Source organism: Netta rufina (assembly GCF_964035555.1).
Source record: "Netta rufina genome assembly, chromosome: 3".
Taxonomy (NCBI): domain Eukaryota; kingdom Metazoa; phylum Chordata; class Aves; order Anseriformes; family Anatidae; genus Netta; species Netta rufina.
In genome coordinates this window covers 54771164-54798085 of record NC_140125.1, presented here as the reverse complement: position 1 = coordinate 54798085, position 26922 = coordinate 54771164, and the positions used below count along the sequence as shown (strand labels likewise).

The window sequence follows — 26922 nt, the reverse complement described above, 5'->3', positions numbered from 1 at the left end:
AAAGAACTGACATGAACATTGTCTGCACTTTTGGGAAACAATTACCTTAACGTCATGCCAAAAGCCAGATTTTGCCCCTGCCTTTATCCATAAACTATCACTCTCTGGAAATCCATCCTTCCAATTTAACACAGAAATACAATAAAGGTGATTCAAAGGCTGACAATCAGTCATTTACTCACAAAACTTTTTTATTATTATTATTATTCCCAGAAGCTTTACATTAAATCACTTTTTATTCTGAATTTCCCAAGCTCTGTGTACTTCTTTCACAGGCAGTGATCTCTACAGCAGTTAAAACTCTCATGATTTCTTTCATTGTTCTCGGAACACCAACGTGTTTGGTGTATGAAAGGGTGAAAATTCAATCATTTTTATTTTCATCCCTCTGAAAAGAAGGCGTACAGGGAATGTCACAGGCTGGTGGCAGTGAGCATAAGGGAAGCTGTCAGTAAGAAAGGTTCATGAGCAGCAGTCCAGGCTATTTATTTATGCCAGGCTAGCTACCAACACTGCACATCCTCCACAGAGGTCTTCAAGTGTAATTTTACTTATAAAATATTGTTACAGCATAATTTGTCAGAACCTTACTCAAAAGCAGTGCATTTGCATCACAGGAAAATATTTTTATCCTACCATTTATTTTAATGTTTGATATTCCAAATCACAAGTGTTCATGTTGTCTATATTGCTTTGGGATGCCTGCAGTGGAACAAGACTTCAGGCTTTTATTTCTGACTACTGGAATCACTTGGGCGCACAAGCACTGCCCTTACTTTTGATATTGCACCATTGGTATTATCTCATGAAGATAACAATTTGCTGATTTAACATGTTGAAGTTGCTGTTATTCCATCAGTGTAACTTAGCTGTAAAGTCCGATTGCCTCCTTCTGTTAAGACATGAGCAGGAACAAGAGAATGGCAAAGACCTGACTTTGATCCCTTCAGTTACTGTAATATAAAAGGCCTAATAAACTTTTATGGATAGTTGCACATTTTTATAATAAAGTATATTCTTCAAACCACGCTCTGAGTTTAGCTAAGGCTCTCATTGATGGCATTACCCAAACCAAGGTCCCCGCGGACAGGCAGCCCAGCCCCAGCCCCTCACCAGGCTGCCCCTCACCACCAGGCGGCCCCCACCAACCAGACCCCCCCCTCCCCGCCCCGTTTGCCGAACCCCCTCAGCACCCCCTTGGGCTCTCTTCCCAGGATCCCTTTATAAAGTCGCGATACAGTGCGGGACATTCGGCGAGTTTTTATTTTTATATTTTGTTTATTTTTTTTAATTTTGTTTTGCTCAGAACAACCGCCCCGTCCCGCCCCAGCCCCTCCGCCCTCAGGAGCTCGTGGCCCCGCCCCCGCGGCTCTCCGACCAATCAGAGCGCGCCCTCCCCTCCCCGGGACTCGGCCCCGCGAGCCGAAGGGAGCCGAAAGGAGCCGAAGCCCTTCGGCCGTTTCCGCCAGCGGAGCGCCGACGCTTGGGCTCGGGGCCGAGCCTCTTCGGCAGCTTCCGGAAGTCCGGAAAGGAGACGGCCGAGCGCCTTCGGCTGTCTCCGGCAGGGCCGGGGCCGGCGAGGGAGGACGGCCGGGGCCACCGTCCGGCGGCTGGGGGCCAGCATGCGGCTGCTGTCGCGAGCCCTCCGCGCGGCGCACGGCTGCCGGGCAGCGGCGCTGTCCGCCCGGAGCTACCGCGCAGCGCCCGCCGCGGGCAACGCGGCGGCGGGGCCGTGCCAGCCGCAGCCGCGGCGCAGCCTGAGCGGCCGGCCCTGCTTGGACGGCCTGTTCGCCACCGACGCCTTGAGCCGCCTCCTGGAGGCGCGGGCGAGCGGCGAGGCGGGGCCGGCGCTGGCGGCGCGGATCCAGCGGCTGCGCGACAAGGAGCAGGAGCTGCGCGACACGCGGCAGCTGGCGGGGCAAGGTGAGCCTAGGCGGGGGGACCGGAGCCCAGCGGCCCGGCCCCGGCCCGCCCCAGAGGCCGCCGCAGGGGGGGGGGGGGGCGGTGGGAGGGGGCGGGCCATTGGGCCTCCTGGGCGGGCGGGGGGGGTGATTTGCATAGCCTGAGGGGCGATTTGCATAGCCCGGCGCGATTGGCTGGCATCTCTGCGCGTGCACACGGGAGGGCACGTGCCGGCGCGGGGGCGCGCCCCGGGGTGCGGGCTGGGTTCCGCGCTGGCTGCAGGTGGCAGCAGCGCGGCTCCCCTGGGAGCGAGAATTTTAAAACGCTGTTGGAAAACAAATCGTATTTCTTATTTTCTTCCATCCCGCTGTTCAAATAGGAAATGCATCCTTTGAACAAGCTCACGCTTGACCTGAACCCGTTAGTTTCCATTCCCATGAAATGAAATGAAATGAAGGATTTTTATCCCCTTTCAGAACCTGCTGAAGGTGATGGTGTCATTAAAACCTGATGTAGAACTTCATCAAAGTGAAGTGATCATAAAATTTTAGGCAGTAACTATGAGCATTTCTTTAGCTCATCCTTAAAAATATTTTTACATTTTACTCTTAAATGATTTTAAAGCTTATATTGCTTTTACATATTAAAAAATGCAACTGGTATTAAATAGATTATTTCTTAATACTCACATAATAAATTTCTAGTCTAACAGTACTAGACATAGAATTCTTTAATTCTTGTCCTCTTTTCTGTTAGCTTTAATGTCTAGCCCTTGATCAGTCAGTAAAAAAGTAGTTGCAGGTGATCGAGTTTGCATGTTTAAAGTGTTACAGTTAGCTAGTCAACCATACATGCTTCACACCAGCTGTAGGTAAAGCATTCTTGTTATATAAACAACTTACACGTGCTTATTTTTTTTTTTCAGTTTCCTTCTTGCAGAGGTGATTTGGGGAAAAAAAACAACAGATATTAAACTTGATCTGTAAATTCAAAAAAAAAATTATTTTAAATTTGTGTTAGTGACTAAATGCAATTACAGTGATAAAAGGTATGGATTTACAGTAAGAGCGTACCTCTAGTCCTGGCTGAATTCATATAAAAGCTCACTGTGCACAAAGAAGAAATGGTTAGCGTCTTTCCTTTTCTTCTGCTGCAGTTATGTGTCCCCGTGTCCCTCCACTCACTCTTTCAATACGAGTGCCATTTTCTTATTTTCAGAGAAGTTTTTTTGTTTGTTTGTTTGTTTCTGGGCACATGAGGTGAGTCAGTGCAGATCAGAGGTAGCTTAAACTGAATTTTTATTTTTCCATGTGAAGATTGATCCTGACCAGGAAAAAAAAAAAAGAGAGAGAAAAGAGAATTTATTGAAACTTTGGTATAGAAAAACAAGTCTAATTCTAAACTGTAGTGGTGATCAGTCAAGTGACATTTTAAATATTTCAAGTTCCTCTTATTATGCAAGGATTCTTTCATACCTTTTTTCTTCTTAGTGATAAGTTAGAAGCTTTGAAGCTGTTTTGGAATAACTAGGTGGAGATGGAATGCTTAAAGTTACTGCTACTGACTTGAGATTTTTACAAATGGTAATAGGGTAATGGTCCTTTTAATGAAGAGTGTTAATTGTGGGACTTTTATGCCTTCTAAATCCTTGATGTTCCTATCGCAGGGAAATACAGGAAGCAGTTCCTTAGAATCTCAGAGCAGCAGAGATGGGAAGACCTTTCTGGAGATCATCCAGTCCAACCCAGAGCAGGGTCATGCACTGTGTGTTGCTCAGGGTTGTATCTGGCCAGGGTTTGGATATCTCCAAGGGTAGAGACTCCAGAACTTTTCTGGGCAACCTGCTCCAGTGTTTGACCAACTCCACCATACACATTTTTTTTCTTGTGTCGAAGTGGAACTACCTGTACTTCAGATGTTCCTGCATCTCCCACTTGAACAATACCAGAAAACTGGTACATACTGTTTATCTCCATTACAGATCATCTCATTTTCTGATTAATTACAGATTAATCTCATTTTCTGATAGGTTTATTGTGTTTTGTTTTGTTTTTTTGTTTGTTTGTTTAGTAGAGTAAGTTCTTCGTATGGTTATTTTTCAGAAGATTTTCTGAGAGTGGCACTGATTTAAGTCTGAGGATTAACCATGCTCAAATATTCCAGATGAAAGTGAAGATCTGCGGAAGCTTGCAGAAAGTGAAATCATTTCCTGTGAAGAAGAAATAGCTGAACTGAAACACCAGGTTAGATTCCCTTTAAAAGCCTCGATTTCTTTGCCATTCTTAAAATAAGCCAAATAGCCATAATTGAAAGAAGATGTATGTGATGAACTCTTCTTTTACTTCCATTCCCACCCTCCTCCACTAACTATAATCCTTGACCAGTGTCTGTTAATCTAAGAAAAATGCAAATGGCAAATAGACTTATATACCATCTGTAGATGGTGTATAGGTCTGTAAGTGCCTACTTTATATCTGAAATTCTTTAAATCAATACATCTCAGTAAGTAGGTGCTATGCTTTGTCTGGTCTGGGTGTGCCTTTGTGGGTGTTCATCTTTTATCTTTAAAAAAAAAAATGAACTTATATGGTACCCCACACTAGTCTTTCTGTAAAAAATAGTTTAATACTATGTAACTGCTGTAGCCTGCTACCTTATATAGTTTCTACATAGTATCTATGGTATTTTGTATAAAATACGCATCTTTAAGTAAACAAACCGTTACATACTCCTAATTTTACAGATGAAGTAGAAGCTGGTATTGTCACGTTTTTTATTCCTTTGACATCAATACAACAGTCATCTTATAACATATATATACTAAAGGAAGTAAAAGAAGGCTGAAGTAGAAAGAAGCATTACCTGATGCTAGTAAAGAAGGACGATTGAAAAGCATTCATAAATCATCCAGAATTTTGATCCAGACTGCAAAATTACTATTTTTTTTTATGGGTTAATAAAGCCATCTTTCCTTTAAATACATAAAAATAATGGAGCAGAATTACTGTTGAAGGAATGTACTCCAGAGCATCCATACCTTCTTAGTTCTGAACTGGATGTTTGGTTAAAAGAGAATTTGGTGGGAAGGGAAATGCTTAATTTCCTTGCAAGAATCATTGTGTATCCTATGGTGTCCAAATGGTGCGGTGCTTCTAATTTATGAAAGCTTCTGACTTACAGAAAGTTCTTTGAAGCTTTGTGGGTCTCAAAAGAAATCTTTTGTTACTACAAAGAGACACAGGGAGCCTTTCTGCAGTGCAGCATCCTCCCCTCCCTCTTCCTCACTGTATTAGTGCAAGGGTTGTGAGAAAGCACTGAGAGGCCAGCCCTTTGGAGAATCCGTGAGTTAATACAGGAGAATGCAGAGTAGATCAATTACAGACTTGCATGGCATTTTATATAATCTCAGTTCTGGACTGAACTGCCAGAGGGAAATCTTAGATGGGTGTTTTTGCATTCACAGATAGTATTGCTTTTGATTCCTTCAGAAGAAACAGACAACAGTGATCTTGTCATGGAAGTAACCGCTGGAGTTGGAGGACAGGAAGCCATGCTGTTCACGTCAGAGATATTCAATATGTATCAACGATACGCTGCCTATAAAAAGTGGAAATTTGAAATATTAGAATACTTTCCCAGTGAAATAGGTCAGTAACAATAAAAAAAAGTGTGTAACTTCTTAATTTAAGCTGAAATGTTTATTCCTAGGCCATTGGAATTTCATAAGTGCAGGAAACTAATTTGTGTAACTTATTTTTAGAAGCAGAAGTAGGATGTCACGGTACAATTTTCCTTAGCTTCTGTATTTGAGAGTGAAATTACATTTGAGAAGTACTGATAAAATATGGAGGAAAAAAACTGTCATTCAGTAGTTTCAAAAACATAAATAAAACTAAGTGTTTGGAGGAAGGAAATGCAGAAAGTCGAGTAGATGTGTTTTAGCTTTATATTAATTTTACAAATACAGGTTACATACTTCTTGTGTTTATAGATCAGTTTAGAGGCAGGCTGAAAGTCTGTTTATTATTTCTTGGCAGAGAAGCAAACAGTATAATTAAAACTAGACTTGGTGTTTAATCCAAAACATCTTGATTTTTTTGAAATGTCAACTGAGGGTTTATATAAGGAAATTGGATGTTTGGATAAGGCATGTGTGCTTGTATAACAGCTAATGGATCTGCAAAGTGGAGGAACTGTTGAGACAGCAGACAGCTAAGGCATCTAATTATTTAAGAAAGCCTTTGAGTAAAATTTCACAAGTAGTCAAGTTTAGCAGCTTAATGATGCTTGTGAAAAGAAATTTTTCTCTGTTCTCTCACTTACTGTCTTTGTGCCTGTCTAAGCAATCATACTCCATTAAGTCCTACCTTAAAAAGTCCTCTTCTGATGTTCTTTCCCTTAAACTGGCAAAGACTGTGCTTTCTCAGACTGGAATTGTCTTTTGCCTAGTTTGAGTTGAGTCAAATTCTCAGCTAGCATAAAATAAGGAACAATGTGTTTGAATGAAAGGAGATGGAAAACTGGTTCTTTTGATGATGATGAGCTGTTAAGCTGGTCATCTCAGGTAGCAGTGTGTTACAGAGATGGGATTGATAGGTTTACATAACAAACAGAAGCAGTGATATTTATTTATTCGTTATAGTGTAATCCAGCTGGTGTGTAAGGCTGTTTTACAGAAATCAGGTTTCTGCCTCTGTGCTGCTGCTAACTTTTCTGCACTGACGCTTTCATCTGTGCAGAAAGTCTCATTACCAAGTTAATTCAATGGACAAGTAGCACATAAAAACCCAATTCATTTTCAGGTTATCCAACACAGGAGAAGAGGAAAAATGCTTATGGGGAGAATGGAAGCAGAAATGTGTGGCTGCCAGTGGTGGTAGTTAGAAAATCAAGACCTTTCCATCCGGCAGCAAAAGATTCAGTCAGCTCAAGCTAACTGCGAAACAGCAGTCTGAAACATGGAGATGTGCTCAAGTGATGGCAGGGAGTAAGGTTTTTTTGACTGACAAATTGCTAGCCACAGTTCTCAGAAGGCCAGATCTGCTGACTCTGTGTTAACAGATCTGCAAGCTTGCTGTCATACATGCTGTGGTGAGTAAAGCTAGCACATTCTGGTAACCTACATCGTGCTGTGGGTACTTGTGCAGTTTACAAGTTGTAGCTCAGAATGGCTGTGAAACTTTAACTGTGTTTGTACTTTCATCAGCATCCTTTTCTTTTTTATAATGATGGACAGTTAATTCATAGTTTTAATTATACTTTTGTTCTTAACAGTTCTAATGAATAGGTGTCAATAAAAAGTAATGGGTAAAATGAAAAGTAATTCTTTAAAAATTGGGTTTCATTGGAAAAAACATGAAGAATACAGTTTGCTTGTGGAACTTTGAAGATGGGAGAAGCCAGGATGTCAGAGTATGCAAAGTGTAAGAACGCGTGCCTTTTCAATCAACATTTAGTTGCAGAAGTACTTTTAGCAAACTTTGAGGAATGTATAGCATCTTCCAACTCTTCTGTTCACAGAGTACAAGATACTACATAAGTAGTATTTTCAAGTACTTTGAATCTTTTCTGTTCTCGTAGAAATTTACAAAAAATAAATATCCATGACTCTCCTAATTGAACTTCTCATGTCGGTGAACAACTTTGCTCTTCTAATGAGAGACTTTCTGTGCCTTAAAACTTTTGTTGCTGAAGTGTAGTTCTTGATTCACTGTTAATGTAGTGAATAGATTACTAAAATTGGACTGCGTGGAGGAATATAGTCAAATATCATAAATTGGGAACGTGAAAGTCTAGCCACAGGCTTCATTTTGTTGTCTGTAATACTTCCAAAGAGGAAGACCCATATTTTCACCTGTCAGATAATGCTGATATAATTTGTTACGGGATTTCACTTGCATTTCCGAGTTCTTAAAATCATTAACAATTCAATTTTAAAAAGTGTTATTTTGGTAAATATGTTCAAATGGGAACTTCTGTTCTAGAGTTCTTAAGTCACTTACTTGAAGTTCAAGCACATTAACTCAGTTTTTCTGTTTCAGAATCTCCTAGAGTGGCTACTGCTAATTCAGTTAATATACAACCTTGAATTTCATGGGACTTGAATTAAATATTGTCTATTATCTAGACATGTTATTATTAATACATTTTCTTATGGTCAAGAGGCCATTTGCACGGTGGCCATGGGAGGGGCAAGAACTGAAAGCACAGATCTTAGACATTGAACCCACACCATCAGAGACATTCTTTTTAATGCCTTATACAGGAAATCAGTCATATATAAATCTAACAAATATCTAGCCATTTTTCCTTTTTGAAGCTGCTAGTCTTTAATGGATATATATATATATATCCATTATTATATATATATATGCATATATATATATTTGAAGTGTTTTGTCTTGCCTGTGTGATGAGATTAATATTTAGGAAGGTGGGATGTAAATTTACAGGAAAAATAAAGGCAGCCCTATCCTTTGTTTGCCTCTTGCAGTGAATTTTCAGATCTTACTCGTTTGTATGAACACGCATCTTTCAAAGCTTGAGAGGCTGGGAATAAGTAGTAAGTAGCATTGTAGATGGCATTGCCACTACTTTCCCAGTCCTCAGTTTCCCTTTGTCCATACTGTGTTGAGTAAGAACTGAGCTAAGGGTATTTGCTGGTATACTAGTGGGTTGCATCTCATCCATGCTTAATTCTTAAAGACTGCATGAGCAAAAGCAAGGTCCTATGTTAAAACATCAAGTTTCCTTTTCAAGTTCTCCTTTTCAAAGAGTTCCAGGATTTGTCTGAAGTTTGAATGTGAGCATGTGTAAATACGGTGAATGTTAAGCAAAGCTGCAAGTAAGAATTTGTCTGAATCCACTCTTAACTGACATTATTGACCTACCCTCAAAGAATGACACTGCAAAATAGTACCTTTGAGGTTTAACGCATACATTAAAGCATAAACCCACATGTCATTGTTTATCTGCTGCTGCTTGCTAGTGGCATGTGGAAACAGGTATCAGACTTTGTCTCAGTCTGGGTATAAGGTGACATACAAAAAAATGAGGGAGTGCAAACATGCACCTTCCTGTGCATCTCACCTTTTCAGAACAGCGGGGGACGCTTCTAACTAAAAAAAGAGGCAAACACAGAGCTAGTAAGAGCTAGCTGTGTTTGACAGGCCTGTGCGGTATCTGCCATATTGAAGATTTTGGGGTAAATGGTTTGCTGAATTTTCATTGGATTTGACTGTGTTTCACATTAAACCTGAGTTTACCATGTGTTGGTAATAGTTAATTATCAACAGTAAGGCAGTATGACCTAAATAAATGCCTGTCTTTCAAGCCAGTTACTTAGTCTTGTGTAAAGCCCAACGTTGTCACAGTCACGTGATCATCTCCACAAACATAAACTCTCCTGAATAAGTCACATATGCAGCTCAAATAGACAGATTGATAAATAGATAGACAAATAGACATGATACCCATGATAGATGTACCAATCCCACTACATGTGAGGGAGAAAAGAGAGAACATCAGCTTTTGCTATGAACTGCTTATTACATTATTAATGCTTGTCAGGAGTGACATAGAACTGTGGACATTCAAGTTATTTTTACTCCTGATGTGGCTTGGTTTCTTCCTCATGTGCAGAAATTGTTTATTATATTTTTTTTAGTACTTGTTTTTATATATATCAGAGGAAGTATGCTTTGATGCTAGCTCTGCAGTCAACCTCTGTGAATTATTTAAGGTGTTATTTTAGGTTATATAAGATTTTTAGAGTAAAAAACAAAGCAGGTGTCAAAGAAAAAAATATATTCATTTGTAGTGCCATCAGTTCTCTAATCCTTCAAACAGTTTTACTAGCAAAATTGAAGGGATTGCACGCTGTCAAACAAAGAGATAGAATGCCATCAGCTAGTATTGCAACTAACTTTGTCTTGAAGCCATGATTATATTGGGTCTTACTTCCAAGTTCCAATTCTGATGGGTAGGTGCTAGCTTTTAGTACACTGCTATCCAGCAAAACATTTGACATGTGGGTAAGGGGGACAGGAACTAGAGTTCTGCTCGTTCTGAAAGATTAAAAGAGTAAAATGAAATGAAAGAGCAAGGATGGGATGTGGGTAGGATGCAAAAAAAAAGACAGGGGAGGAAGAAAGAGTAACATCAGTCATCACTAAGTTAAAGACTTTGAGTTTGTTTTTTTTTTCCAGTAAATGGTAAGGTTCTCAAATACCAGTCAAAAGAGTTGGATGTAGTTTCTGAAGGTGTCTTTCAAAATTTGATCTTTATATAAACTTAATATTGGTGTGTGTTAGACTTCTCCTATGGTTGGAGGATTGCATGCGTGCATGACTCAACCTTTTTATGTATATAAAAAATAAAATGGACTTTTTACAAAGAACTTGGCAGTCCTTTACTTAACATTTTGTGCGAGTATGTATGTCTGGTTTTAGAGTTTCCTTACATTTTGGGTTTAATTCTGCCTAAGCATTTAAATGGTGAATTCATAATTTTAAGAAACAAACAACTTAATAAAATTTAAGAAATAATAAATCAACAATGATGCTAAATAGAAAGCCTGAAACAGAAAAGCATAGAACAAACAGTTTTTCTTAGTTTTACAACTGTTTTTCTTTTTTATTTAAGGTGGCCTAAGACATGCAGTTGCCAGTATAGCAGGTATTGAGGCTTACAAGTACATGAAATTTGAAGGAGGAGTGCATCGCGTACAGCGTGTGCCAAAGACAGAAAAACAAGGGCGCATTCACACCAGCACAATGACTGTTGCAATATTACCCCAACCCAGTGAGGTAATGGTATTTTAATATAACAGACGTTACCATAAGCAATGCCATGTTGCTGATATCCACATCTTTTCTGTTGGTCTTACTATTCTCTCTTAATTACTGTTGTTTTTTTTTGTTTTTTTTTTTTGTTTTTGAATCTTAAAATTTTATATCATATTTTTTTTATTTTTGTCTAGGGAAATAAAGAATTTCTGTTTTTTCCTCAAAATCTTAATCTCAAAAAAACTCACTAGCAGTTTATGTCACTAATTTACTGTAATGGTGCCTTGCATGTTCAATGGAAAACTTGACACAGTTAAAAAGGACTGAATTAGTTTAGAGAGCTCAAAGAGATTTGTTTTAGCACTTCCTCTTCCACAATTTTATAGTATCCTCACTTTTCCCTTCCAAAATGTGTGGGTGACAATCTTTTCTTACTGTATTTGCTTGGCTAAAAACCAACAGGCTAAGAATTAAAACATTGTTTGGATCTTTATTTCATGTTGGCCTATCAAACTGTCAAAAAATGTTATTCCTTCCTGCACTCCCTAAGTTGTCTCATTCCTTCCTCATAGAGATCACCACCCCATTCCAGAACCAGAAAATCACTGTGTTCTGTATTATCTGAAACCAATCTAGTCAAGTTCAGATATTTATTAAGTTGTTTGGGAGAGGGTGCAGAGATTAATGTTAAATCTTAAACTATCTTTTCTGATTTCCCAGCATTTAGTAAGTGAATCTGAGCTACCACTCATGAACTAGAAAAACAGTTTGATCTTGCCTGAATGTGACTTATAAAATAAAACAACTATGCATATTTGACTTTTTTTTTTTCTCCTATGACAGATGAAGCTGAAAATTAATCCGAAAGATCTGCGAATAGAAACAAAGAGAGCTAGTGGAGCTGGAGGGCAGCATGTCAATACCACAGATAGTGCTGTACGGATAGTTCATATTCCAACAGGTGCTTCACTTTTTCCTTACCATAAGATCTACATTGTAAAACTACTGTTGTAATTTCTGTTTGAAATTTGAATTTCAAACAGATTTTTGAATTTTGAAACAACAGTTTCAAACATGGCTAACAGTAGAGTTTTTGTAAAGGCTTTATGTGTGCAAAAATATCACTAATACTGTGTAAAAAAAAAAAAATAAATAAGAAGTCTTGCACCCACCTGTTTGTAATAGTGAAAGCTTTAGTAGGTAACTACCCATTTTGCCATTAAGCATGACACTCGTGAAGTATTCAAATCAATTTCCATGAAAAAAAAAGCTATATTTAAGCTTTTAACTAATGAAAAAGACAAAGGTTTAAATCTGATGATTTGCCTTTTCTTTTCTATTCCATGAAAGAGAGGTTGGCTCTTTTTCTTTATTAAAATGTTGGCTTAAATATGATCTATTGCATTAGGATGCCAGCTTTCATTTGTCTTCTGGCTCCTTTCCCATAGATTACAGACATAATTAGAAAGTCCACCCCCAGGGCTCAGGTTAGGGAATGTAAGAGGACGGATAAGATACGCCCTCAACGACTACCTGATTTTAGCCATCATATCTTTTTTTATTGCCATTTCTAAGCTTTTTACTTCCTTTTAAGCAATCCACAACAGCTGCCTTGACTTTCATTGCTTTTTAACTTTTCCTCTTCTCTACCACAAACATTAGTCAAGTTTTACAACCTCAGGGTAATCCTGAGCGTGCTTATCTTCACATATTCATATATTTGCCACCCATTTCTTCATATTTATTGAAGACGTAAATCCATTCTACACTTGTTGCATCACCTCAGTAAAGTAGAAGGTAAATAGTGGAGATGGTAGAATTCTGATTAAGATATGGTGACAAAAAGTTGCTTCAGATTACAAGAGTTTTGTATTGTCTCCATGTTTGGGGGAGAAAAAAAAAAAAAAAGACCTTAGTTTTTGCTGGTGGCAATTAGTTTTTGTTACAGAAATCTTAAGATATATTGCTTTTTTTGTGATTATACAATAGAGATGGTTCATAGTTTTTTTTTTGGTTTTTTTTGGATTTCACCTTATCTCCTGAACTTGTCTTGTTCCATCTTTTGAATCTTTGTTCTTCTTGATCTTTCTTCTCTTACAAAAGTTCTTCTCCTTCTTATGTGTCTCTCCTCCTAATTCTGTTTACAAGCCTTCATTTTGACCCCAAAAGTTGTTGTTAAACAACTCTTTCATATATCATATATAAATAATCTTACTAGAGTTGCTTAAAATAAATCCAGTTAAAAATGTAGCTTGTACTATCTTCTTATCTTCTTCCTATATTTCTTCCCTTTATGTGTTTTTTTTTAAGGCTGTTTGCTTCTTGTTTTAAGTCAAATTGTATATATATTTTGATGAGGAAAACCACACTTTTAAAATTTTATTTTAAGAAAACAGTGCCCACTTTGGTCTATTCTGTATACTCACTACCTAGTGTATATTACTGCTATTTAAATCCTAAATATTCTGGAACTGAGGCCAAAAACTACAGGTACTAAAGGAATCTTCTATAAGTCAGATCACATTGTGTGTCTTATTTCATTTCTACCTGTTGTACAACAAATTTTGTTGTTCAACAAATCAAATTTCTTGTCTTCTGGCTCAAAGTTTGCACTCTCCCAAAATGTATCATAAGACACTAATGAGGCTGGGCTTTCACATTCCTACTCCAAAATAGGTGTTGGAAGATAAAATTTATATATATATATATATATATTAATTTTTAAAATAATAAAAATATTAAGAAAAAGAGTTTTGGCATTTCTAGCTTGTGTTACAGTTAAGTGTTAAATCTCATGATATTTTTGGCAGGGGTTGCGTCTGAATGTCAGCAAGAAAGATCTCAAATTAGAAACAAAGAAAAGGCTATGCAAATGCTTTGTGCTAAACTATACAACATTAAACTGGAAGAAGAAACCAAAAAGAGAAATAGTGTTCGAAAGATTCAAGTAAGTTTCACTTTATAAAGATAGAACTCTACATATGTATATTTTTTGGGATGTTTTATTCTATGCTCAACCAAAAATAGTAAACGGAACTATAGAGGAACAGGAATCCATTAAGGACTTACATGAGGGGAAAAAATTACCTTTTCGTTCAGCAATAAAGGTTGTGTATTAGCCAGACTTAACGTTTCAGTGGTGTGTAAATTCTAGAGACCTAATGAAACAAACTGGATTAGAGTGTGAAGAACTAGAATGGTATTAGAAAAAAATACAGTAAAATCCATCTTTTACGTGTTTAAGTGTAATAAGTGTGAGTACTGAACTCGTCTATGTACTATATATTACATATTTATGAAAAGAGGAGAAAGCATTTGCTTTAAATGCTTAATCAACATTTCATCCTTTTTCTAAGAAGGCTTTTAATCAGTTTTATAAACTGCTGCTTCTTGTTTCATAGATTGGGACTAAAGGAAGATCAGAGAAGATCAGAACATACAACTTTCCACAGGACCGGATTACTGACCACAGGATAAGCAGATCAGTGCATCATGTTGAGAGTTTCATGTTAGGGGAAGAAATGCTAGATGAAATGATACAAACTCTGAGGGAACACGCTGATTATGAATCTTTGATGGAAATTATTTCAGAAAATGAAAAATGAACCTTGCTCTTTGTCAAGCCATTTCAACAGATGTAGATGCTTGTCTGCCAAAGGAACTTTTTGGAGTATCATCCAGAAAATAGAACTACTTTTCAGATCATGAAAGACACCACAGCTTGTTTCCTCATGACTGATAAACAATTTTCTTACTTGCTGAGTAAAAGACTTTATCGCTGCAGAAGTACACAAGTAAATTTGACTGGTCCAGAAGTAACTGCAGTTTTTAACCTTCTCCACTGAGAAGATGTTGATACACCACTCTGAAAAGGTATGCATTGAAAACAAGCTATTTCTAGTTCCAGGTTTTATTTAAACAGTAGTTGAACATTGATGGTGTCAAGTAGTTTACCTGAAATAACAAAAAATCCCTTTTTGTTTGAGTGACAGGAAGAAAGTGATAAATAAATGAAAATACTACTAATCTGAAGACTCATTAATGACTTAAAAGTGACACGGGAGAGGAAATTCTTCAAAGTGTATCTCTTCACGTGTTCATGGCCCTTTGGCCCTTATTAATCAGGCATGAAGAACTGTTTACGAATATTGTTCCTTGTTCTACAAGAGCTCTGGAAGCAAAATGACAAGATATGTGGAATCTTTTTGAAAAGAATGGTTCTGTTCTTTAGTCAAAATTGAAAAGAAACATTACAAATTGGTTATCTTGAAGGCTGGTATGACTTCAGTCTCCATTTCTGGAGTACAATTTCTCCTTCGTTTTAATTGGCTCTCTATTTAGAATCATAGAATCATAGAATATCTGAGTTGGAAGGGACCCTCAAGGATCATCAAGTCCAACTCTTGTTTTATTTTATTGATTTTTCTTATTTTCTCTTTTTTCTCTTATTTTATTGATTTTTCTGAAGTTTACGTAACATGAGTGGCATCTTATTGTTTTGACCTATTCAGTTTAACAGCAGCTTAAAACACGTGTTCTGTGAAAGCAAAATAACACTTGCCTTTTTAATCTACTGATACATGTGCACATACTTATATCTGTGGGTAAATAAGACTACATTTTCCAATCCCAAATATCAATATACTAACACAAAACCTGCCTCCATGCCATGTTATCCCGTCATGCATCATATGCATGCATGTGTTTATACACATGGAATGTATTTGAAAGCATTCCAGCAGACAAGAAATCAGAACCCAAGGAAAGAGTGGAACCATGAATACAGATATTTATTTTGAGACTTCTAATTAAAATTACTATAGGAAATCAGAGTAGGAACAAAGTAAGTGCAGCACTTTGCTGCAAGGAGCTAATTGAAACTCATTGTTTGAGGACGCTAGATAAAATTTAGTGAGGAATGAAAAAACAAAACCGGTTGTTACCGGTTTATCTTCTTTTATTACATATAAGACTTCAGTTGGAACACAAGCACATAAAAATACATGTAGAGAGAATTACTTATTACCTTGGTCAGCTTTATTTTCTAGGAAATACTGCGTGGTAACGATTAAATTCCAAATCTTCAAATTAAAGATGCATACATTACATTAAGATGTTGGAGTGTCTGTATGCATGAGGTGAGGTATGTTTTTCCTTTGAGACCTTACCATTGTCTAGATTTACTAGAAGGTGTACAACTCCAGCTGGTACCTAAGAAAGTAAAAATAAACATTGCTCCAATCAATACCTTTTTACACATGAAGCTCAGAGTCCAGGACTGAGGTCTTTATTCCTACCAGATCTGTGCTGCAAACTGGAAACTACAGAGCAATTGTCACACTCTCTCTGACTTAAAGCCAGGTTATTTTATACCAAATGATAGAAGGAGTTTGAGATTTCTTCTCTCTAGCTTCCTCGTTTTGTAAGCAAATAAAAGGACATTAACCTGGTCTAACCACTGGCCTACTGCATAAAACCCAGGAGTGCTTGGGTCTTTGTCACCTCAAAACCTTCCGTGATGTTCCAGCTGGTGGCCTTGCTGGCCAGATCCTACCATGCTCACAGCCTCCCTGTTCTAGTCTGCCTCCTCAACAGCCGTGAGCTGCCTTGTGAGTGGCCACCCTTGGATCTGTGTGAGAAAACCCAGACATCTTGTGGTCCTGGCAGAGGTGTCTGAAAATGGATGTTGAACTGACGGTGTTGTACGAGGTGGACTTCCATACCCTGTGTTGCACCTCCTTGCTCTGCCATGGCAGGCTTTACACCGTAAAGCCTGGAAGTCTCTTTTTGGCCCTGTATTCATTTTAATGGGAGACTTGTTTGTAGTCTTGGTGCAAATGCAGCCTTCCTGAGCCGTGAGATGATATTTTCAGTGGTAGGATCCTGTCCTTTACAGCCTGTACCTCAGTCTGCTGCCAGCTACTGATGTTCATCATACTTTAGAGGAAACGCAGGCATTTCACTTCATTTCATCCACGTGCTAGCGGCAGCTTGTCAGCCAGGGGGAGGCAGGGAGATGTCAGCCCCGCCACCAGGCGCAATTCCCGGGGGGCCGAATCCACACTTGGTGCTTGCCGAGCTGAAGCGAACGCCCCAGACGCGTCCCTTCGCCCATAAGCGTGGCTGCAGGAGGGCAGCATCAGGGAGCCCGATGCTCCCCGGGAACGCAGAAACCTCTCGCTCTTTGTGACCACCGGGGAGGGAACGGTCCTGCGGGGCAGGGCGGGCAGGACCGGAGCCGGGAGGCGCTCTCCTGCCTCCCCGTCCTCATCCCGCCGCCGGGCGCTCTGTGAGGGGCGAGCAGTGCGGGCAGGGTGCGGGGCAGGGCGCGGGGCCGGTGGCGGTGGCGGTGCCCGCGCCGGACCGTGCCGGGTGGCGGCGGGTGCCGGGCGGGAGCCGCGGCCGGGCGGGAGATGCCCTTGGCCCCGCCCTCGGCGCGCGCGCGCCACCGCCCCGCCACTCGGCTCGCTCCTCGCCTGCCAAGGAGGGAAAACGGGAGCGGGGCCGGCCCCGCCCGCCGCGGCCCGGATTGGCCCCCGCCTCCTGCCGGCCTTCCCCATTGGCCGCGTCGGCAGGGCCGCCGGCCCCGATTGGCCGGCGCGGTTTTGGATACCAAATTCAAAGTTTTTAAAAGTACACGGCGAGGGCGGCCGCGCACTCACTGCCCGCGGGACGCGGTGGCTGCAGCCCTGCAGGTGAGCGCCCGCCGGGACGCGCCGCGAGGGGCATCCCCGCCGCCGCCGGGGGCTCGGGGCTGCTGCGGGGCTCCGAGGGGTTGCGCCGGGGCTGTGCGGGGCTCCGGCGGGGCTTCAGGGGTCCGGGGCTCCGGGCGCGCTGCGATGGGAGGCGGGCAGGGGCATCGCGGATGGGCATCCCCCCGCCGGGCTGGATGGCGGCCGCCGGAGCCGAGCCGCATGCGGGGCGCTGCCGGCCCCGCGCCGGTCCGGGGAGCGCTGATCCCGCCGGCGGGCAGCGGGCGGGCGGGGAGGGGCCGCAGCGCACCGTGCTGCCTCTCTCCCGCCCGCGGGACCGTGCCGCCGGAGGGGGGCATCCAGCCCTGCCCGCCCCGCCGCCACCATTTTGGGGGGAAACCCGCCACCAACGGGACCCCTGACAGCCCTGAGGGGGCCGCCGCAGAGCCCGCCCGGAGGGGGGTCGGGGCTGGCCTGGGAGCCCCCGGGGCCGGGCTGAGGGGGGACAATCGGCCGCACCGCGGCGGGGAGGGGGCTCTGGGGGGCTCCGCTGCCCCCCGCCTCGCTCCGGGTGTACAAAGCCGTGGGCGCGTTCCGTCCTCTCTTTCCCCCCATCCTCCCCCAAACGTGGGCACGAAGAAGCGGGTATTTCCCTGGAATATCATGAAACATCCTCAGTCCTCCCCTACTTTGCTCCACGCCACTGGGAGTGCTAAAATCCCCTTCCCAAAATACCTGCTCAGACCTTTTTTTTTTTTTTTTTTTTTTTCGGTGCCGATTGCACAGTATATTGGCAATAATCCCCGCTCCTTAGGGCTAAGGCGGCAGCGATGGCTTCCCTCTCCCCTCCAGCCCTCGCCCATCCCCCGCGGTCGCGAATATAGATAGCACCACGCTCGGGGGGAGGGGAGCGGAGCAGGGCAAGAAGGGCTCCATTTCCTTATATCAGCTACCAGTCCCCATGCCTTTCCCTTGCACCCGCTTAATCCTGCTTGTAAGCAGGACCCCGCTTCACCTTGACCATTGTCTGCTTCACCTTGACCATTGTCTAAGGCTCCTTGCACTACCCCGGAACTCACCGGGGCCTGTGAGTGCACCCAAGTTTTTCCTGTGCCACCTACCCTCCTCGCCTTTAAAAATGCCAGGTACCTGCCCTGCACCAGTAGCATTGCCTCTGGGCATGGATGCAAACCCTTTGGGCAGCTCCAGCCTAGCTCTGCCCCTTGCCTGGGCACTCTGCTGTCACTCACTGTGGCAGAGGCCTTTAGACTCTCTGCCACCAGTGTCCCTCGCAGGGACTGCAAATGTCCTCATCATATCATTGCATCAAGGGCAGGAAGTGGAGGCATTGGTGTGTCTGAAACCAATCTGTACTGGTGGAATGGCGGCAGTGTAAATCATCCACTCACTTTTCTCATCCTATGTGCAGTGTCAAGGTCAAACTCTAAGAGAAGATCTCAGGTAGACTTAATGTGTGGCTGATCAAATCCTTAGTTCCACTGGTTTTGTGTGTTTAGCCGCTAGAGGTGCAGTTAGATAATAGATTAAAATCCCTACTTTCAGAAGGAAGGCATGATCACTTTGAAACAAAAACAGTTTGTGCTGCAGTTTGTAATATGTTGTAATAATTTCCTTACTGTCACTTGCAGGATACAAACAAAGCAATGAAATCGAATATTAGCCACTCTTTCAAAATGAAATGCGATTTTGGTTGTACATCTCTTCGCACTGGGTTCGTGCCATCAAAGTCTGCTGGAAAAACAAGACTGGAAGAGTCCTGCCCCTCAAATTATGAGGAAGGATTGTGTAAAAGCTGTGCTGAAGAGCATCAGAAAATACTCCTTAGTGAATCATATCCTGCAGCCCCCAGAAATCTAGATGTTGAAGATGAAGGAAGGCCTGTACATAACAAAGAAAACAAACAAATAAACCAAAGACTCGATGAAGGGATCTGTGAAGTGGAGGCACTGGAAAATAGTAAACTTAACGAGGACAGTGGTTATTCCTCTATGTTAAGTAATCAATTTAGTGATACAATAGAACATGAAGATAGTATACCCTTGGCTGGAAATCTCTGTGGCACACCAGAGCATTGTCTTTTGAAGAACCAAAACCAAGTACAGTTTTCAAAGAAGACTTTGTTGCCAGTAATCCATTATGAAGAAATGATTTGCTCAACTTTGAAAAAAAGTGGTAAAAGAAATCTCAAATCTTGGACTGCTGTAGACAGAATTTGTTTTAGGGGAAAGTTTGAATTTCACAACCTAATTGGAAAGAAAATGGGGTTAGATAGAATAGACATTCTTGATGAACTCTTTCAAAAGAACCTGAAGCATATATTAGCAAACATCTTAAGGCATCTCAGTGACATGGACTTAATAAAGTAAGTATTTTGATCTTCAGGTATTTCATGGTGAAAGCAAATTACCTAATCAGATGGCCTAATGTTTTAGATGTGACTTTTGACATTTTCTTAGGGGTTAGTATTATGTGTTAATATACTAAAACAAGAACTGGTGATGTAATCCATAATATTTGTGGGCAATATGTCTTTTCCCTAGAAAGTAAAGGCAGTAATTGTGAACATTTCCCATTTCTGTATGAAAGAAAAAAATGCATAAATAGCTATTTCCACTGCTAAATAACAAGCTTTCCAGCTTTCTTAAAAAGGTAACTGACATGTTTGTATTGTCATTACAGTTTTGCCAAAGTCAGCACAATGTGGAAGAAGATTCTGCAAGAAGATAAATGGGCTTTCCAAATGTACAGTAAAGCTGTGAAAAACCTTTCTGTAAGTTTCTGCGCTTGTAGGATATTTTAAGCCATATCTCTTCCCAGCCTCACAGAAGAGATTCTTAGGTTGGGAAGAGTTAGTCACTGAGTGTATGAGTTTGTCCTGTTAGGATGCCTTATCTCAAGCGTTGCTAGTCAATTCATGGTAGTTCCATAAACAGACTTTGGAGCCCAAGGAAGATTAGAGCTGAGAAGATTATCATACAAGATACAGATGTTCTTAAGAGCTTCCATATGTCCTGTTTAAAGAGGAAGAAAGGACAGTGTCAGTTCCAGCGCTGCCCACTAAGCAAGCCCTAGATCCTCTCAGCAGAGGCTTGTTTACTTCAGCATCCCCACTCATCCAGAAGGGAGAGATACTCAAAGATACTAAGTGGTTGACTGTGAGACTCAGATTTTTTGCATATACTTTCTGTCAACAGTCTCTGAAGTCCAACATGTTAGCTACAGACATCCAAAAAGCTTTTTGCACTATAAGCTACTCCTATTGCTTATTTGCCATATGAAACAATAAACACAAGATCCAGCCACACTGGTGTTTTCACCTTATCAAGGCAGGACTCTCTCAGAACATTAGGAGTACTTTTGTTCTTTGAGAGAAGGGAAGACAATGAAGCGAGGCTTGGCATCTGTCACAGAATGAGGTAGTTAATTAGTCTGAGTTTTCATTAGTACTTCATGATACTAGGTTGTTGTAATGAAAACATTGGATGCCACCAATATAAAAATTTATGCCATAAAGTTTGATTTTCACCTAGCATTGTATCACTTTTTTAACCTGAATTGCAAACAGAAAATCAGTGGAGGGGAGGGTGGAGTTTACTTCCTAGAAATAAAATGTACAAGCATTCCTATTCTCTCTAAAGATTTAGACATACTGCTTTGTGCTTTAAAACATTGCAGTGTGTTATCTGCTTAAATAATAATGTGTCATTATGAAGTTAAATTGCATTGAGTAATATAAAATGGTTGCAAATGGTGGTCAGAAATAGGGGTCAACTCTATTTGTTTCTAACAGTAATAACTAAGAAAGCTAAGGTAAAATTGTTAGCATACTACCTGCTATGACACTTTATTATTGGAAACCTAGCCAGAGGAGAGATCACAAAAATAAGTTCTTGATTTCTGCTAGACAAAAAGTCACTTTGTATCCTCTAAACTGTTGCCAGATAAGTCTATTCTCAAATTTGATTCTTGTTTTCTCTTTGTTAGGATGGTACTAAGACATCAGAACATGCTGCAACAAGGGACTACGTTCTCTACCGGGCGGCTTTAGCTTCAGTTCAGAGAGCAACTCTGCCAAACAGCCTAAGTAAAAAAGGCAGCAGATCCAAAGCATCTAAGAATCACAGTAGGCTCATGGAGTTTTCAGAGGTAACTGGTGTATTTCATTCATCTTTAATTTCTCACATGTTGTCTGGCACACCATCAGGTTGTAAAGTGTATTTCTAAAAGTAGTATCTCCAATTTGAAGTGCTTGTAACTCTTAAATATAGCTTCCAGCTTTTGCTTATTGACTCTATTTTAACACAATGGTAGAAACAAAGTGGAGAACACATACTGTGAAGTTGTGCATCTTTTTTTCTCTCGGTGTCTAGGTACCATCACAATTGCTTAGTACTTTTTTTTTTTTGCTTAAATTTTGGCTTTGATCAGACATGAAAACTTTAAGTCATTTCCTTTTACTTCCCATGGACTTATGATGAATCACGTGTTTTCCAGTTATACAGTCCCACAAAAACTGTTAATTTGCTTCAACACCAATTGGCATTTTATTTAAAATAAATAAATAAATAATAAAACTAGTTCTTATTAAAAAAAAAAAAAAAGAAACAAATTAATAATTCTCTTCATTCTGTGCTTCTTTTTGAAAGAATTATCTGACACTGATCTGACACGTGGATTCTAGTAACAATTACCTTTTTAGTTACACATTTGTAGTGTGTCCCATGTTTGGAGTTTTGATTAAGATACTTACTTGGTCAACAACTGCTAACAGATTTCCATTCACCTTTTATTTTTTTATAAAACAGACAAGATATAATGGTATTGAAAAATATGATCAAAGTGCTCTAATACTAATATACAGCACTTAGTAGCATTAGAAATCTGAAAGTGCAACTGTACACTAAAACAATCTAAATTTATTTTGCCTTGGTATAAGTATACACTTGGTATAAGTACACACATTATAAAAGCATTTTGTTTTTAATAGTTGAGTGACATAATCTCTAATGTTGAGCTATTTTGAACAGTGGATCTATTTTTGTGTCAAAAACAAATTCTTTGGGTAAATGTAGGAATTGTTTCCATTTGGTGTCTCAAGGTGAGTACCCCACAGCTGAGATATCTGGACTCAATTGTTATCTTTGCAAATGTTAATTCGGTCGAATTCAGATTGTTTTATTTTTTAAAGTTGACTAAATCACCATCCTTGGATGAGATTTGAAGGATTCAGAAGTTTGATTGGCTATTTTTCTTATTGGTTTGCATTTAGTCTGACTGTCCTTTAAGAATTATAAATTACTTATCTCCAAACCAGTCCAAAGTAACTGAAAACTGGTAACTTCTGTTCAATCTCCTTCAGAACTTGATGCAACCATAACTAAGCTAAATTTGTAGTTTCTAGAGTGAGAGAAGTTACAATTTGTTTTGTCACACGTGGTTAATATTGGAGGGTGTTTGCAATGTGTTTACCTCCCACTTATGACTTTTTGTGTATTTTTTTTTCAATAGGCTGCCAAGACTTTGAAAAACACTGAAAGCCTTAAAGTCTGCCATCGCTGTGGCTCACCTGCAAAGTATGACTCCTACCTGCAAAGAGCAACGTGCAATTATGAAGGCTGTGGCTTTGACTTCTGCACAAGATGCATGTGTTGCTACCACAGCTCCAGTGACTGTGTGAGCGGCAAGCCAGTAAAATCAAACTCTAAGATGGGGCCACTTCCCGGGACTAAGAAAAGCAAACAGAATCTGCGGCGATTATGATCCATCCTGATACACTTTGTCAGATGTGCCATAAAAGATTTCTAGGACGTAAATTTTTCAGCAAAGAAAACAAAGCCTAAAGATGCTAAATGTAATTCTGACATTATTCTATATTTAAAAAAAAAAAGTTAATATTACAGCTCCATTTAGTCATTCCTAGGAATAGTCACAAATAACCATTTTAAAATGTCTTACTGATTTCCAAGTTAAAAAAAAAAAAATACAGGGCATGGATTCTAGAAACATTTTAAATACTGTTTTGACAATTTTTGTCTACCATGTTCCAGTCTCCAAAAACTTCACCACAAAAATATCAAACAAAAAGCTTTTGGCAAGTAATCTTGGCAATTCTTGGATGCCAACAGGAAAAAAGCTAAGCTGTGTTTTATTTAAATGTTTACTTTTGTTGTTCCAAAAGTCTTTTAAAAGCATTGATAGTGAAAATGTCAAGAGAGGTCCCTTTTAAACGTTAAGAAAAATCCCTTTTAAAATAAAATTATGTGGGACTCTAGATTTTATTGTTCAAGATTTTGCCTTAATTTTAAAATGTGAATGTTTGTAATACCATTTTCTCTGATGGTTTATTTGAAACTTAAATGTTGTTTTTCTTCCTTCATTCTTCATTCAGGAACTACATTTTTTCCTCGAACTGTGATGATACTCTACTCTTTCTAGCTTTTTTTTTTTCTTTAAAAAAAGAAAGTACTGTATCATGGCAATACTGCTAAAAAAACCTGCCAATATTTTCCAAATTATATATACATTTTTAATATTTGTGTATATTTGTAAATACTTTAAATATTTTTTTGTTTGTCTTGTAAATGTGAAAATAAATTGCTGTTTTCAACAATCTGGTTAGTAACTCCGAGCTTTCTGTTTGTTGTCTTAACAGATAACTTTATATTCATTTATATACATATTCATATGTACTCATTTCTCATCTTTGCTAGTAGTGCTGCTTAAAATTTCTGATATTTATAATGACCAAATCTCCTGTTTTTGTGTAAAACCTCTGAAATCCATTCTCATGCTGTGTTTCTGCAGCTCACCTAAAGTGTGTTAGTGTAACTGCTGGTAATTTCTGTTCTAACACATTGTAGCAGATGTTGCATTGACTGAATTTATGATGCTGTTATAGAAGTAGCTTGCTGCCGGTAAACTCATACTTATTCCACAGTAAAAGAAAAAGGCAAGTTTTTCAAGAAAAGCCCTGAACCAGAGAAGGGTTACAAAGCTGGTGAAGAGCCTGGAACACAAGTCCTGTGAGGAGCAGCTGAGGGAGCTGGGGTGGTTTAGTCTGGGGAAGAGGAGGTTCAGGGGAGACCTTATTGCTCTATGCAACTGCCTGAAAGGAAGCTGTGGGGAGCTGGGAGTTGGCCTGTTCTCGCAGATAACCAGTGATAGGACCAGAGGGAATGTCCTCAAGTTGTGCCAGGGGAAGTTCAGGTTAGAAATTAGGAGACATTTCTGCTCAGAAAGAGCAGTCAGGCACTGGGACGGGTTGCCCAGGGAGGTGGTGGCATCACGGTCCCTGGGGGTGTTCAAGGAAAGGTTGGACGTGGTGCTTAGGGATGCAGTTTTGTGGGTGACATTGGTGTTAGGGCGATGGTTGGACCAGATGATCTTGGAGGTTTTTTCCAAGCTTTATGATTCTAAAGTTTGTCTGTTTTGAAGCTGAATGTGGATGTTACAAACTTAATAGATTTTCAGGTTTTGAACTTACTAATGTAGGCTGTATCTACTTTCCAATAAGCCTAATAACTTGTACACAGAGAAAGTGAAGGACAGCTTTTTATTTTTCCCTCCTGTAGAAACTTATCTGTTTAAGCATTCTGCTTGCTTATGCAGAATTTTGAGAAAAATTCCTTGTTACTTGCAGCTAAGGGGAAGGAATTAGGCTATGTGGCTTCAGTGATCATGGGGATATGAACAATATGAAGAAACGGACATTTTTCCCTAACTTCAGGGTGGGGTGGGAGGGATAGTCTACTGGAAAAAAAAATATGAACCCTATGTTAAATCTATTACAAAATATGAAACTATGAGTCCTAAGCCAAAAGCATAAACTGATAATCTGGAAAGTAATCAATAAACTGCTTTGAATAACAACCTGAGTTTGAAAAGAAATGAAATGCAAAGTGTGACTGGTGATACAGCACCTGAAATATTGTGTGCACTTTTGGGCCCATCAGTACGAGAAAGTTATTGAATATCTGGATTGAGTTTCAAGAAGAGCAACAAAACAGATGAAAAGACTAGAAAACGAGGTATTTCAGGGCACCCAAGGGAAGTGGGACCAGAGAAGGTTGAGGGGAGACATCATAACACTCTACAGCTAGTTACCTGAAAGGAAATTGCAGCAAGGAGGGTGTTGGTCCCTTTTCTCAGGTGACAAGTGTTAGGATGCAAGGAAATGGCCTCAAGTCATGCCAGAAGAGGTTTAGGTTGAATGTCAAGAAGAATTTCTTTAAAGGGAGGGTGGTTAGGTAGTGGAACAGGCTGCCCAGGGAACTGGTGGAATCCCCATCCCTGAAAGTAGTTCAGTGACATGTGAACATGGCACTTAGGGACGTGATTTGGTGATGGCACTCAGTATGTCAGGTTAATAGTTGGACTTGATAACCTTACGGGTCTTTTCCAACCTGTGGGTTCTGTGACTGTTGGTCCATTTTTAGAAATTATGAAAATCTTATAGGAAGTTCATGAACAGTACAGGAAACACAGGGCCATGTCCAAGCAGCTTTTGAAGATCTCCAAGGAGGGAGTCCACGACCTCTATGAGAAACCTATGCCAGTGCTCCATCACTCTCACAGTAAAGAATTATTGACTTCTGTTGTCCAAAGGGAACTTCTTATATTCCAGTGAGTGTCCATTGCTTCTTGTCCTGTTTGTCACTGTGTACCACTGAAAAGAGCCTGCTTCTATCTTCACTGCTTCTTCAGGTATTTATACACACTGATGAGAGTCCACTTTAACCAGCATTCTTAACCACTCTTTTGGAGACATGGCTTTGCTCTCTGCCTGTCATTACATGGGCACAAGGTGAGCAAAAGAAACTTTATGTTTTAGTGCAGCCAATCACTGCTTGAAGAAGGAATCTGTATTTAGTAGCTTTTATAGAAAGCACCTATATTTTTTTAAGTGTAGCAAGCAAATATGTGTTCATAGAAACTAGGAAAACCTTATCATAAATTACTTTCTGCTAAGAGCAGGGAGCTTCATATCCCAGAGGAGTCCATTTGTGATAGCTTCTTAAGGATCTGGACCTGTTAAAAAACTATGCAAAATTTTTAAACAGAAGCATGAGAATCTATGGTGGTCACACTGCTATTTCTTCCTTAATGATAATCTTGCCCAGTAGTTGAAATCTTTCCCAATGATGCATAGCATTGGAACCATATGAAAACCATATGCATCTTCTTGAATGCCACATAATGTTTGGTCTCCTCACAAATAGCTCCAGTTCAGTCAATGGTGTAAAACAAACAAACAAACAAACAAAAAACAGAGTAGACAGTCAGTCTCCATCTCCATACCAGCATCTACTGCTGAGTGAGGAAGCTGCTATTTTTAGAGACATTACACGTTAGTACTAGCTTGTGATCTCACGAATGCTGAAGAATTAAGTGCCAAAAGTGGGAACACAGTAGCATATGCAAATTATTCTTAATGTCTGTGCCGAGCTCTTCCTGAACCTGCCTTTGATATGTAATCAAAACAAGATTAATAACTAACATAGGAGAATGGCATGGCAGTTGCC

The 26922-nt window shown here is 40.2% G+C and overlaps 2 protein-coding genes across 3 annotated transcripts; both read left to right on the top strand.

Annotated features, from left to right (window-relative positions):
* Positions 1-1522: 1522 nt before the first annotated feature.
* MTRF1L (mitochondrial translation release factor 1 like) lies at positions 1523-16047 on the top strand. 2 transcript variants are annotated; one of them, XM_084284958.1, is made up of 7 exons: positions 1523-1923; positions 4066-4145; positions 5366-5549; positions 10546-10709; positions 11532-11649; positions 13499-13635; positions 14090-16047. In XM_084284958.1, the coding sequence occupies exons 1-7, from the start codon at positions 1623-1625 to the stop codon at positions 14291-14293; spliced, it is 1188 nt and encodes a 395-aa protein (XP_084141084.1). In that variant the 5' UTR covers positions 1523-1622; the 3' UTR covers positions 14294-16047. The 2 variants fall into 2 exon arrangements, with proteins under 2 accessions (XP_084141084.1, XP_084141085.1); XM_084284959.1 differs by having other exon boundaries at positions 1792-1923; positions 4005-4145.
* On the top strand, positions 14493-23873 carry FBXO5 (F-box protein 5). Its single transcript, XM_084284957.1, has 5 exons — positions 14493-14561; positions 19030-19763; positions 20081-20171; positions 21386-21547; positions 22910-23873. The coding sequence occupies exons 1-5, from the start codon at positions 14538-14540 to the stop codon at positions 23159-23161; spliced, it is 1263 nt and encodes a 420-aa protein (XP_084141083.1). The 5' UTR covers positions 14493-14537; the 3' UTR covers positions 23162-23873.
* The last annotated feature ends 3049 nt before the right edge of the window (positions 23874-26922 follow it).

Coding starts and splice junctions, on each gene's coding strand:
- FBXO5 (XM_084284957.1), top strand. CDS start 14,538: ATGTTGATACACCACTCTGAAAAG. Junction 20,172..21,385: donor AAGCTGTGAAAAACCTTTCT/GTAAGTTTCTGC, acceptor TCTCTTTGTTAG/GATGGTACTAAGACATCAGA. Junction 21,548..22,909: donor GGCTCATGGAGTTTTCAGAG/GTAACTGGTGTA, acceptor TTTTTTCAATAG/GCTGCCAAGACTTTGAAAAA.
- MTRF1L (XM_084284958.1), top strand. CDS start 1,623: ATGCGGCTGCTGTCGCGAGCCCTCCGCGCGGCGCACGGCTGCCGGGCA. Junction 1,924..4,065: donor GCGGCAGCTGGCGGGGCAAG/GTGAGCCTAGGC, acceptor CAAATATTCCAG/ATGAAAGTGAAGATCTGCGG. Junction 10,710..11,531: donor TATTACCCCAACCCAGTGAG/GTAATGGTATTT, acceptor CTCCTATGACAG/ATGAAGCTGAAAATTAATCC.